The sequence below is a fragment of the Daphnia pulex genome, chromosome 11, assembly GCF_021134715.1.
Source record: "Daphnia pulex isolate KAP4 chromosome 11, ASM2113471v1".
Classification (NCBI taxonomy): Eukaryota; Metazoa; Arthropoda; class Branchiopoda; order Diplostraca; family Daphniidae; genus Daphnia; species Daphnia pulex.
The window spans coordinates 2,921,097-2,934,979 of NC_060027.1; the positions used below are offsets into that span (position 1 = coordinate 2,921,097).

General features: G+C 43.3%; 3 protein-coding genes across 3 annotated transcripts; 2 read left to right on the forward strand and 1 right to left on the reverse strand.

Moving 5' to 3' along the window:
* Positions 1 to 1,302: 1,302 nt before the first annotated feature.
* Positions 1,303 to 9,216, reverse strand: LOC124208090 (chitin synthase chs-2-like). Its single transcript, XM_046605803.1, has 17 exons — positions 9,079 to 9,216; positions 7,828 to 8,232; positions 7,254 to 7,387; positions 6,660 to 6,904; positions 6,078 to 6,590; positions 5,069 to 6,009; positions 4,936 to 5,010; positions 4,371 to 4,875; positions 3,879 to 4,306; positions 3,656 to 3,823; positions 3,029 to 3,591; positions 2,751 to 2,962; positions 2,519 to 2,679; positions 2,274 to 2,462; positions 2,050 to 2,214; positions 1,731 to 1,980; positions 1,303 to 1,652 (listed from the first exon to the last, which is right to left on the reverse strand). The coding sequence occupies exons 3-17, from the start codon at positions 7,334 to 7,336 to the stop codon at positions 1,477 to 1,479; spliced, it is 4,674 nt and encodes a 1,557-aa protein (XP_046461759.1). The 5' UTR covers positions 7,337 to 7,387; positions 7,828 to 8,232; positions 9,079 to 9,216; the 3' UTR covers positions 1,303 to 1,476.
* On the forward strand, positions 8,313 to 11,113 carry LOC124208091 (protein cueball-like). The gene is made up of 7 exons (XM_046605804.1): positions 8,313 to 8,736; positions 9,112 to 9,336; positions 9,417 to 9,621; positions 9,684 to 9,939; positions 10,003 to 10,322; positions 10,396 to 10,711; positions 10,790 to 11,113. The coding sequence occupies exons 1-7, from the start codon at positions 8,667 to 8,669 to the stop codon at positions 10,886 to 10,888; spliced, it is 1,491 nt and encodes a 496-aa protein (XP_046461760.1). The 5' UTR covers positions 8,313 to 8,666; the 3' UTR covers positions 10,889 to 11,113.
* Positions 11,114 to 11,762: 649 nt separating this feature from the next.
* On the forward strand, positions 11,763 to 13,753 carry LOC124208092 (dipeptidase 1-like). The gene is made up of 9 exons (XM_046605805.1): positions 11,763 to 11,967; positions 12,032 to 12,185; positions 12,266 to 12,398; positions 12,458 to 12,608; positions 12,670 to 12,739; positions 12,810 to 13,071; positions 13,137 to 13,212; positions 13,284 to 13,419; positions 13,488 to 13,753. Exons 1-9 carry the CDS (start codon positions 11,822 to 11,824, stop codon positions 13,614 to 13,616), a joined length of 1,257 nt encoding a protein of 418 aa, XP_046461761.1. The 5' UTR covers positions 11,763 to 11,821; the 3' UTR covers positions 13,617 to 13,753.
* The last annotated feature ends 130 nt before the right edge of the window (positions 13,754 to 13,883 follow it).

Below are 13,883 nucleotides of genomic sequence, written 5' to 3' on the forward strand. Positions count from 1 at the left end.
AACTCCAAACCAGCATCCGTCAGCAATCTCCCATCAACGACCGTGACTTTTGCGCTATCAATGCAAATTCCATTGGCGGAAGTGAGAAACTTGTGAAACTGAATAAAAAACAAGAAAGAAATAGATAAGGGCAGCATCTATTAAAAGTGAAAATCCCTGATGCTGGCTGGCTGGCTGGCCTTATCGAGAAAAAAGAAACTTTCGATTCGCTGATGAGGCCGGCACGTCTACGACAGATTCTCCTGCGATATTCCATGACGCTGTTTGAATCCACAATCAGCAAAAGAGAACACACACATGTTGGCTGCGAAAACATGATCATATCTTCTTTCTCTACGTATCCATTTCTATAAGAATGGACAATGGAGAGACTGGACGAGGTTGCAGCGGCCATTAAACCAAAGAAGAAGGTCCTTTTCAAGGTAAAAAAGAAATTAGACGAAAAGATACAACAACAACAACAACACGCCATAGCAGCACCGAATGGCGATTGGAGCTTGACACGGAAATGTACGACGCCGTTTTCAAACCCAAAAGTGCTTTTCTCTATTTCTTTCTTTTGGCCGGCGCATAGACTTTCTTCCGTGTTTCTTCCGTTGCTATGCAAAAACAACAAGAGACGAGTGTGTTGTACTTATAGTCACCTAAGAGTGAAGAATTTTTGTCCATAAATAGCCAGTGACTTTTGCTGCTGCTGCTGCTCTCCTACACTTGATTCGTGTGCGTGTCGGGTTCACTCGAGTCTGCGGGGGAGGGGATGGAAGCGCACAAGATGGATGCGAATTCCGGATGACAAACGGAAAAACCAAACCCAGCCAAATAACTCTCGCCGCCACCAACACCGTGAAACTACACAGGGAAATTGGGGAAATGTTTTTAAATCTTTTAGTGACTTTGCGACTGCGCTCCTTAAATACTCGCTCCCCCCTAAAGTTAAAAAAAAAAGTCCTGAAATGGGAGGGCCATCGATAATAAGATTAAGGATAAGGAATTAAGACACAACTGTGCGAATAATGGCGATGAAAAATTATTCGCTATGAAAGAATCTAAGGGGCAAATGAATTAAAAATTCCAAAATTATTTAGCTGTGAAACAGTCGCACTATAATGTTTCATTTTGGTATATAGTGTCTGTTTTCTTTTTTCGCGTGTACTTGTCGACGAGCAGAGTCAGCCAAAAAATGCTGCTGCGGGGGATCTGATTACGGACGTTGTGAGCAAATTTGTTTTACGGGCGACTTGCTACCACGGTGACACATTTCACACACTTTCTTCACGGTCAGTCACGCTATAAAATGACGCATTTCGATCGAACCATGTTCATTTCAATCATTCAACAAGAAAAAGGAAATGGAATATTTTGTTTAGATTAACGAAGTGAAAAATCTAATTATTGCGAATAATAATATTAGGTAAAATAAAGGTGAATTTAATAATAATGCTTAGTATGTAATTCCCCCGTGTGTTCGCCTGTTGGCTAGTCAGAATCCTCCTCCTGAGTTCCCGCAATGGCCATGCTGGACCGGCGTTTATTGTTGTCCTGGAAAGCCACGGACGATCTGCGGCGCATTTCGTGCAGGACGGTACTGCGACGGCCGACCATCTTATGGAGCGTGTCCCGTCGCATGGACATCCTGCCCCTCACGGCAGGATCTTGAAAAAAAAAAATTCATTTGAAAATGTTTCAATCCAGCAAACAACAAATTCAAAAAAGTTCATTTTTTCTCTTACCGTTCATATCGACGTTGGCTGCGATGGAATCGATTCGCTTACGGAACTGGGAATCCAGATTGCCCGTGAATTGCGGCTTCTTCTGCGATTCGGTTAACCGGTGGATGGTCTGGCGACGGCTGACGTGATCCTTCCTTTTATAATCGCCGTAGACACCGTAATGATCATCTTCACCTTTGATTTGCTGAAATTCTTTGGCGATTTTGACGGCGTTCTTCTCCAGGTAGGCGTCGTCGGAGACGTCTTCGATCTGTCGGGAAATGTTTTAGATTATTTGCTCACAAAAAAAACAAAACAGAAAGTTGGAAAAGAGACGCACCTTTTTGGTGCAGGACTTGATTTCGGTGGTGGCGATAATTTGGGAGAGCGTTCCGAAGCGATGGAAGAACATGGCCACAAACTGGATGATCATGACCGAAGCGAACATCAAGAGGAAGACCATACCAATGGGCTCGAGTTGGAGGTACGTCATCTCCACGTTGACCTAATTAGAGTCGATCGTAGAAATCGTGTTGATAATTGGTGTAATTGATTTATTCTTACCGTCGGCCAGCTGGGAGATTCGAAATATTCGTAGCTGACGTTATATTGAACGCCGAGCGGCCAGTTGAGATGGACTTTGTCCTTCTCCAGCGTCATCAAGAAGATAATCGTCACGTAGAGCGCGTTCAGAATGAAAAACGTAAACACGCTCTTGTTACGGAGGTCCTTGAGGGCCGCTGCGATTTTAGCCTAATCGTCAATCACAGTTAAATGAATGAATGAATAAATCGCAATCATTTAGTTACCTGTTCGGCCTTGTCCTCGTCGATGGGGTACAAATACTTTTCGAGCATGTCCTTCCAGAATTGAATTTCGTTTCCAGTCAAGAAATCGACGACACCGCGGACGAGGGCCTTGTCCTCCAGCCAATAAGGATTGACCAGATTGTCTCGCTCTTCTTTCATAACTAACAGATGGCACCACTCGTCAGCGGAGAAATTTTTTAAAAATTTGATAATATTATCCCAAATTATTTACCAATCATTTCGCTGCTTTGGCTGTCGCTGTCATTGTACTCTTCGTAAATGTCATTGTCTTCCATCTCGTTGACAGCGCTCAGATTGTTGGAATCCGTGGCGCTGGAAGTCGAAGCAACCGGAACTCCGCGGACGGAGCCCCGAACCGAACCGCGAGTCGATCCGCCGCGAGAGAAGCTCTTCCGCGGGCCGTTAAAGTTCGGATTGATGATCCTGAACATTGATTGAACAATTCAAAATTAATCAAAGAACGAACCATTTTTACTTATTGATATTCACCTCTCGATGGTGTCCAGCCGTTTGTTGAGGGCCGTCAGCGATTCGGAAATGCAAATGAGTTGGTGTTTCTCGCCGTTGTCCGGCTTGCGGTGGACGCAGCACATGATTTTGAAGAGTCCGGCCAGCGAGAACTCGAGCGATCCTTCGTCTTCCGGCTTGTTGCCCGACGTCTGTTGGAAGAAGCTCAACAGGGCGTTGCCCTTGTTCTTCTTTTGAGCTGCCGCCATGGCGGCGGCGGCGGATTCGGCGTTGTCGTCGGATTTCTTCTTCTTCTGGGGAGCTTCGCGGGTGCCCCACGAGACGTTGTTGAGGTTGCAAACCGAGTAGATGATGAGCAGCAAGTACATGGACGGCACCGTCAAGTAGTAGACCAATCCGCACGGCAGACACCAAAATTCCTGCGGGTGCAGTATGGCGGCCACGATGAAACTGGAAGCGGTGAACACCAAAAAGATGCCGGAAGGTGAGAGCCATCCGTCTTCCGATAATTGAAGGATGATGCCCACCATGACGGCCATCATGACAATCGAATAGGCGACGCTCATAATTTGGGCCACAAAGACCTTCAAAGGTACGAAAATCAGATTTAAAAATCTATTCGATTACATTAAGACAATGAGTATTTACCTGGAATTTGGCTTTGCATGTTAGACAGATGATGATAAACAACATGATGGGTACCAAGTTGATCCAGAAACTGGTCCAGTTGTCAACGTGGAAAGCCACGCTCCAGGAGCCGACAATCATCAGAAAAATGGTTCCAGGTCCGATAACAGTTCCGACCATCAACAAAATCTACAATGCGGATGTGATGAATAATTCTATTCGGAAATTTAAACATGGAACTTACGTGGTAGCAAATGTAAGGGAATGAAATGTTGTCATTGACTTTGGTGACGCTCTTGTAGTCGCCCAGGAGATCGAGAATGTTGGCCGTGGTGGACGGTACCCAGCGACGGCGCTGGTTGTAAAATTCGTCGAATCCTTCCGGACAGTGGGTGAAGGCGTCGCTGGCGGCGCAATACTCGACCCGGTAGCCGCGCTGAAGGAGGAGCGTGCACAGCCAACGATCCTCGCCCTGATCGTACTGGACGTAGTGACGGGCTTCGCTCGATTTCGTCGTGTACTTGGCCATGACGTTGTCGTCCATCAGACATTTGCCGCGGAAGAGCGAAAAGCATCCGGGACTGCAGAGGACGCAGCCAATCATGTGCTCAGTAGCCTTTTGAAGCCAATGGCCGATGGCGTATTCGAACATTTGATACCAGGCCATCAAACCTGTTGTGTCATTTTCAATTGCATTAAAACTATTAAATTTAAAATGAATTAATTTCTTTTTTACCGGATCCGACGGGATGGATGCGTCCGCAAGCAGCCGCCAAATTCTGATTCCTTTTCATCAAATCAATGAGGAGCTGGACGGCGTTGGGCATGAAATCAATGTCGCCATCGAGGGCCAGCAAATAGGTATTCTGAGCGATGACGGCCTTGCGATCAACCGAAATGGGCAGTTCCATGAGCTTGTGGCCCAGCAAGTAGTACATGTACATGACTTGACTCCATCTCTTCCTGTTCCGGATTTTCTGCTTGTCTTTCAAATGGCAAATGATTTTCGTTTTGCCCGGCAGGGTCCAAACCAAGCGGCCGCCGTAAGGCGTCGGGTACTTTTTGGGAGCGCGGATGCGCATGTTGGTCTGGTGGACGAACGAGGCCGCCTCGTCCATGCATCCGATCAACATTTTCACGTAAGAATTGACCACCATTTCATCTTCGTCTTCGTCGCTCAACTCGAAGGCGTCGTCAAAGAAGATGTGCGTCTCGATTTCGTAATAATCCGGATCGACTACCTGTTGATTGAATCATTTACGTAATTCAAATTCAAAATTCAAAATCAATCAATTTCATACCTTCAAGTACTGCTGGGCCAATCGTCTGGCGCACTGGTCGTCGTCCAAGTAGAAAATGGACTTCAAGAAGGTGACCTAAATAAATCAAATCAAATAATAATTCATAAAAATAAAATAATAATAATGAATTAACCGTCTCTTCGGCGTTTTCGTGCCACATGGTGGCGCAGGTGTAGATGCGGGTGATGTAATCGGTCGGATTGACTTTGTTGGCCACCGAGTCGGCGCTGCTCTCGGAATCGGAATCGCTGTGGTTCGGATCGATGGGTTTGTCGTAGCCGTACTTTTGGCTCAGCTCCACATCGGTCGAGTCGATCTGCTTGAGCTCTTCCGTCTCCACTTCGACATCGTCGTCCCGTCTCCGGTTCATGGCCATCGACTGGTCGACCAGGAAGGCGTTGTAGAACGGGTGGACGAAGAGTTTCTCCGTGGTTGCAAGTCGCCCGCACTTTGGCGTCCAGTTGTGAGCCGTGATCCAGGCTTGAGAAATGAGCCAAAAGACCCAGGCCCAGGCGTGTTGATTGGTCAGGGTGTCCAGGAGATATCCGCCGTCCGGGCACTCGAAGAACAAGTGCGGAGGGATGACGTCGGAGAAGTAGCAAGCGTTGCCCATTCTCAATCCGCAAAAGGTGATGAGCAGCGTGATGGTCGTCGGGACGGCCAAATTGATGGGCAGAGCGAAACCGACCAGTTGGATCCGGATCTTGCAGGCGAATTTGCCGGCAAGGAAACAAGCCAGAGCTGTTCCGGCCTGGATGCAGAAAACGTAGGCAGCCGTGTTTGGCAATGCGATCAAAGTTTCGGTTTGCGTCACCGTTCCGGTGGAACCGGTGACTGTGCTGGTCATGCGAGTCCCTTGATCGGGCAGCTGGACCTCGGTCACGTTGTACGGATGCTCATGGAACGCGACGTAAAAGTAGTCGAACAAATGATTCACCGATCCGACAACGATCCAGTCGATGCACAACATGGAAACGAAGAAAAGGAGGACCTTCCAGACGGTCAGGAACATGTAGCTGAAATATCTGATGGATTTCATGTTCTCTTTGATGCCTCCCAAATATTTGATGACAACTGGAAGAAATAAAATGAAATCGTTATTGATAAACATTTGCTGGGAAAAAAGGGCTGTTGGTTAATACCAAAGGGAGAGTCTTTGTCCACGTAATTCTCCCACCAGCCGAATGAAGTGAGCAGGAGTGAAAAGGGCAAGATCCAGACGGCATTGTTGGTTGCAGTCCAGCCAATTGCAGCCCATAAAAAGAGACCGCTCAGCTGGGCGACGACGGCCAAACCGTCGGCGGTGAGTAACAAGTTGCGGGTCCGGTCGCTGTGTTTCTCGTTGAAACGGGAGAAGATTTTCAAAATTCCCGGTATGAGGCAGACGCAATTGGTCAACATGACGGCCTCGACCACTTTGAGGTTGGGCAGGACCAGGTAGACGAGAAGAGCCAGGCCGATCACGTGAAGCGTTTCGAATGTCGTCAGGATGAGGAATTCCAATCCGGTGGGTTTCCTCCAGGTGCGGAAGAGGCAAATTCGAGTCGAACGGAACCACATGAATAATTCCGGAACGACAAAAGAGAAAAAGATGGCCCAGACCCAGCCGACTCGCTCTTCCATGCTGACGGACGCTTCAATTTCTCTTCCGGCTCCTATTTGATCCAGTTTCAGATATTTCAATCATTCATGACCGTAATATTATCGTGACAAATTCTAATTACGTGTGCTGCAGTATCCATGTTGAACGTCGGGTTTCTTGTCCGTGATTTTAATTTGTGACGTCATAAACAGGAGGGTGCCCTTAGCAATAACGGCGCCCGTTATAAAGATGAGGAAAGTCACGATGTAGGCAATGATTTTGGCGATTTTCGAAAAGGCCTTGACGGTGGCGGCGCTGGCCAAGGATCCCGTCGTGTCTTTGGGCGGCTTCGTCCGAAAGAGATCCCATCCTTTCCTTTCCTCTTCACTGTGATGGGAAAGGAGGAAAACAAATAAGAAAATTATAAACAGCCGATAATAACAGGGAAAACTTTGCAAAGGTCCAAGGAATGTAAACGTTGAATTGAGCAACTCATATGAGCTCCTAATCTCAGACGGAATTATATGACGCCTTTCGTGACATTTACCATTGCGATATCGGGGATAGTTGCTCTTATCATCTGTTAACAAACCCTCGGGTGGTCTCGTAAACTTTGATAACATGATTAATATACAAAGCTTGCGAAACAGGCACATTATATCAAATAATTGCCCTGGAACATGTGTAGGGGAAAGCAATTTCAAGTCGAATATTTTTAAAAATGGGTCATGCATACCTGGAAGGTCCATTGAGAGGATTTTCCTCTTCGTCGCTGAATTCAATGTCTTCTTCCATTAATTTGGAGGCACCGACGGACATTTCGTTGTCAGTGGATGGGGTGCCAGCCAATCAGACTACTGCTATTTTCTCCTGGAGGGAAAAAATAAATTTAGAAATGACGTAAACTACTTGTAAGATAAACGCTCGGCACAGGAATGACGACGAGCATATTGAAAAAGCCCCGAAATTGGAAAATTCTTTGTTTGCGCTGGACTGTGATAACAACAAAAGTCGATTAAAAGGTCTTGAGCAATCAACTGTCATAAAAATACTAACACGACGTACGTGTTGAAAACCTTGTCACATAAGCTATAACGATGAAATTGTGATTAAGGCATCTAAATTAAATTACTCGAATGAAAAATAACATTTCGTTAAGAAAATCAAATTATAAAGAGATTATCACAAATTCAAAAGATCAGTCAACATTTTACGCATTTGTAGTTGTGACATGTTACATAACCCAAATATTCCAAATAAGAAACAACTAAATGTGGTGCAATCAAAGAATGAAAAAATGAAACACTCACCTGTATGAGTAGATGTGCAGCTCTCTAATGACTCGAAAGGGAAGATGTGTTCGACTTATTACAAAAGTAGTCCAGAGGCAATGTCAAATCGACCTTGCTCTAGTAAGATACTTGACACCACTGAAAAATTGCCCTTGTAGCTCCCGACGTTACTTCCACACTAGCCTGTCCATTTGTAAGATAACGCGAAAAAATCCTTTGGCCGGGGGATTAATCTTCTCTGCGACGGTGAGCTCGGATAGGTCGCCTTATCTCATCGTCATCACAGTCTATATCATTCCATTTCAGATTTCACGCCTCGTCTGCGTTATAGATGTGATATGATGTGCTTAATCTACTGGAAAATTTTACACTTGGCCTTGTCCAGAGATCAGGGTACATTTGAATCCAGCTGATGTGCGCTTCCTGTCGTCGAAGAAAGGTACAAATACGATATTATTTGAATGCATAGTTAAGTGAATAAATTTTTGCTTGGCTAATAATAGGTGGAATTCTGTGATTGAATTGAATTCAAAATTATTAGTTAGGATATAAAGACAAAATAAGGCTATAATTTTGACCAGCTGTCTACACTCAACATGTTTTGGAAATATTCGTTATCAGAATATCTGCATACACAAACTGGCTAAAGATCAAGCATGTCTGGAGAAAATCGTATAAAGCTGACAAGCTGTTGCTTCGCTTGCCTTAGTCGATCTAGAGCAGCCAAGAAAGTGATTAACGCTCTAAAAAGTAGCTAAAAAGAGTTTTAGCAATCAACTTGGAAGGATTAACTTAATTACAGCTGAATCAGAAGAAAATAGGAAATCTGATTCAGATATTTTTTCAATACTTTTGAAATGTCATTAAAGACAATCTTGATGTGCTTTTCTTTCACGCTGGTAGCCGGCAGCATCCTCAAACACGATGGTAAGTAAAATCTTACATAATTTCTTACATAATGTTACATAGTAAAATCAACAATATTTTAAAAAATTGTAGTTCAATGTTGTGTGAAGAATACTAGAGTAACATTTAATCCAACTGACGTAGAAGTTATTAAATTGTACGACTTGGTGCGAATTAACTTTGCTATTTTTACGTAACTGATTCGTACCGATTCAAATTTCGGACATGCCTTTAGTCACGTACTCACCCCCCTACACGTACACATGTTACCCAAAACTCACGTATTAAGTACGTTCTTGGAAGCCAAGACCTTCCCAAAACACACATTATCTTATCTGTAAACAGCTGGAGAGTGTCACTCACGTATTAAATATCGTCTTCCGTAAACACGTACAGATCTCATCATTGCCGTTGGCGATCAGCTTGAAATCCTCGCCAATGGAAGTGAATCCCGAACGCTGACGTTGGATTCCTACAATGCGTCCAAGTTGTCCGCTCTCTCCTACGATGCCACAACAAAGAAACTTTTCTTCTCCGACCGGCGTCATCGTCATGGCCACATTTTCAGCGTCAAACTCGACAAAGAATCTCGTCAGAATCCTGTTGAAGATATCGTTGAAAGTAATTAAATATTCTTCATAATTAAATTAATTATTATTCGAAAAGTCAAATATATAACTACCTTTTGTTTGATGACGCAGAGAACAATAACGAAACTGTCGAGGGCTTGGCGTACGATTCTGTGGATCAAATGCTGCTCTGGACAGACGGGTTTAATCGATCCATTCGTCGAGTTCAAATCGATCACGACGGCATTCACGTAGAAGAGAATGCAGCTGTTGAAGTTGTCCACTTTTTAAACAGTGAAGAGAAACCACGTGGCTTGGTGATCGATCCTTGTACGAGGTAAGAATTCCATTAAGTTTTATTGCGATGACGTATAAGTAAATTCATTCTTACTTTTCCAGGAAAATGTATTGGACAAATAGGAACATGTCTCGTCCAACTATTGAGCGTTCACATTTAGATGGCAGTCGGCGTGAAATCCTTATCGAAGACGATCTGTTGTTACCGAACGCACTCGATCTGGACGTGACCGAGCAAATGCTCTACTGGGCTGACAACCATCGCAACGGTTATTTTCGTATTGAAAGGAGCTTCGTGAATGGAACTGCAAGACAAGAAATTTATCGAGGCATCGGTCAGTTCATCGTCAGTCTCACGGTATACAGCCATCGACAATTTGAATTTTCTCAACATAGATTATAATATGAATTAATGTAAAAGGTGGGATCTGATTACGTGTACTGGAGCGACTATGATCACAAGAATGTTTGGTCTCTACCAAAGGATGGCTCTTCGAAAAATCCTATAATCCTTCGAAAATTCACTCAACCAGCCATGGGTTTAGTGGTGTTCCGCCACGAGCCTCTGAACTGCAGCAGCAAATTTTTGTCTGCTGAAGTTGATCAGTCAATCGATCAATCTGATTTATCGATACATGAGCAGTCGCCATTTCTGCAAGAGTACGACGTTGCCGATTTGTGTTTAGGGTTTTGCTACAACAACGGGGAATGTGTTCACGTGAACTCTGATCTGCGATGCAGGTAATTAAAAAAAAACAAACCAATATGTAATATCTTAATTTACAAAATACCTTACGTTGTTAATTAATCGCAGTTGCCCAGTCGGATTCAGCGGAGAAAGATGTGAATTGGCCAGTGAAAAGTCCGATGCATGGCGGGAATGTGACACTATTGTCGATGACGAGCACAGCAGAGCCGAAATAACATCACTGATATGTTTGACCGCAATATGCATTATTCTGTTGGTAGGCGTCGTCATCCTCAGCGTTCAGTTGATGAAACTAACAAATAGCAAGCAACTCCGAGTGTTCAAAAGGAGAGTTTTGAAACATCGTCCTGATAAAACTGAAAACAGTATGTTAGTTGAAGATTTGGAGAACTGCTGCAACTCGTTTACTTTGTGTGAAAGGGTAATAGTAATTGCATTAAATTCTACAACAGTTTGCCAGATATTTAATGTTCTGATTGTAATTTTAAAACATTTTCAGTCGTGCCCACAGCAACAGGATTTAAACTCTGTTGCTAAGGAGAACAGTTGGAAAGATGGTGGCCGTGATTGTGCTACCTTGCTCAAATGTGAATATTGATGCTGCTCAAGAGCTAGGTTGCTCCACAAGTAAATGAATTTTTCGTGACATAATCATTCATAGCCTTGTTAGGGTCTAAATCACCATTGTAAACTATGATCATTCATTTTTTCCCCCTACTGTATGTGTTAAAATCGCACGTGGGAGTTGCTTACCGTTTTAATAATCGTTTTCGCTAATCGTTCGTGGTTGTATTTTAAAAATACAAAATCAGGCGACCTGTTACAAGGTTTAAATTTGTTCATAATTAATCATTTGCATATTGATGTACTCGTCCTATGTGGGTATGCAAAAGAAGGGGACCCGTCTGAAGGTCAAAATGTTTTTGTTTCGAAGTTAATCTTGTTTGATCTTGTCTCTATTTTCCTCGCCCATCCCCTAGTTTCGAGAAAGAAAATGGAAAACTGTCATCCGCCATAATGGATTTCCATTTCGCGCGTTTTCGAAAAGGAAGTTGAGTTTAGGGGGGGAGGGGAGAGAAATTTGATTAATTTAGATTCGTTCTCTTCCTTTCCCAAATTTGCATATTTTTATCTGATATTTAAATTTTAATTGAGAACTACCCCTGTTTTTCACGAAAGTATTCATATTGGAATATTGGATGACCTTCTCAAATGATTGTTAAATGATAGTTCTACTAATTCACTTGCAACTCTAATTTTCAGTACACACCAATAGGCTACATTTTATTTTATTTGAGACGTAATTTGAGTACAGTATCAAATGTCGAGACGCTTTTGTTTGCACTTGATTCCATAATCGTGTATCAAGGATAAAACAAAAGTGACTGAATATAGGACTTTTAACACAGTCTATCAAAACACACGTAATCTTGTTTTGAATATCAAACGCGTTATATTGACATGATATGTGAAAGATAGTTCGGGAATTTCCAAAACGAATCATTTGAGCTCTAGACGGTCGACAACTAAGATGAAGCTAATTTTCGTTCACCTCGTCATCCTGTTGGCGGCGGAGCAGATCCGGAGCTCTCCCACTCGTCGTTTAGACCAGTTTGCATTCGAAAAGTATTTGACTAGGGCAAGAGCTGTCCTGGATCGAGTTCCTCTTATTGATGGGTAAATAACAGAATTAAATTTATTTAGTTGTGCCATCTATTTAATGTTTTTCTCGCAATGACAGGCACAATGACTTCCCAATGACCCTGCGTGACTTTGCAAGAAACCAGGTAGGAGACTTGGACATTAATGACTTGACAACATCCGAGCCATGGGCCAGTTCTTCCTCGTCGCATACAGACATCAACCGACTGCGCACGGGCAAAGTTGGAGCTCAGGTGATTTTGCCAGCAACAGTGTTTCACAATCTCATTTGTTGATAATAATGTCCATTGTGATTTCTTTATCACATTTTCAGTTTTGGTCTGCCTATGTTGGTTGCACTACCCAATACAAAGACGCCATCTCCAAGACGTGGGAACAGATTGACGTTGTGCATCGAATGGTGGAGGCCAATCCAGCTACTTTCGAGTTTGTTACATCTGCACAAGGTCCGCACTTGCTAGTTTACAAAGTTTGGAACGTGAAAATTGATTTTTTATCATTACAGGGATCGAGGATGCTTTCAGCCAAGGAAAAATCGGAAGTCTCATCGGAGTGGAAGGTGGACATTCCATCGACAGCTCGTTGGCCGTTCTTCGCATGATGTACGACATGGGTGTTCGCTACATGACGATGACCCATTCATGTGCTACTCCTTGGTAATGGGTGAAATTTATCTTTATAGAACATTGAAAATAATAATAAAATCTCTTGATTTAGGGCGGATAATTCGCAAGTGGACAACCCAGGAGGCGTGGCCGTTCATGATGGTCTAACACCGTTTGGAAAGGTACGCAGATTTGTAATAAAAATAAAATTATTACGTAATTATTAAATTGAAATTGTAATTGCCACAACAGACTGTGGTTGCGGAAATGAATCGATTGGGAATGCTGATTGATTTGTCGCACGTTTCACGCAAAACGATGAGAGACGCGCTGGAAACAAGCACTGCTCCCGTCATTTTCTCTCATTCATCAGCGTACGCATTGTGCAACAACACGCGCAATGTTCCCGACGATATTTTGCAATTGGTGGTAGCAAACGGAGGCGTCGTCATGGTCAACTTTTTCCCGAGTTTCGTCACCTGCAGTTCGACGGCAACAGTTCAAGACGTCGCCAGTATAAACCCGTTTAATCATTTTAAGTTAAATTTAGTTAATAAAATAATTAATATGTAACTTTAGACCATATGGATCATATCCGAAACGTTGCGGGAGTTGATAACATTGGTATCGGAGCTGATTACAATGGCATAACTGAGTAAAGCTCCAACCTTTAAAAAGTGTTTACATTTGTAACTATTCACAGTTTACCTTTGAAAATGTCTACAGGGTTCCGGTAGGATTGAAAGATGTGTCCGAGTACCCGAATTTGTTTGCTGAGCTTCTTGCTCGCGGCTGGGCAGAAGCTGACCTCGAGAAAATTGCGGGACTCAACTTGTTGCGAGTCCTCAGAGGAGCGGAAGCGGTAGGACTTTTACTCCACTTTAAAAATCGATCCTTTCTTATCTAGAGTCTCTTTTATTTCTTCTACAGGTGCGTGATCAGATGGCTGCTGACGGAGTAAAGCCGTTTGACGAATGGATTCCACAAGCTGATTTGCCCGCCGAGTCCCTGCCCTGTAGCACCGGCCAGATCAAGTCAGTAAAGTTGACGACCGAATGAAAACGTTTCTACATTGTACCATTACAATAGAAAATGATTTCCCTACTGTTTTCACATTGGTTCCTTGGAAATTGTCGGGTAATGATTTTTCTAGTTTTAATTCCTCATTGGAATTTTAATATACAATTAATTGCAGACATTGCAGTTGTACTTTTTTCCTGATTATTTAGTTGCCCTTTTGCTGGACACCAATGTCTATACTCTATAGCATATTAATTCGTGTTTAACTTTTAGACTCATTAACACATCCAATTGCGTGTAAATAGG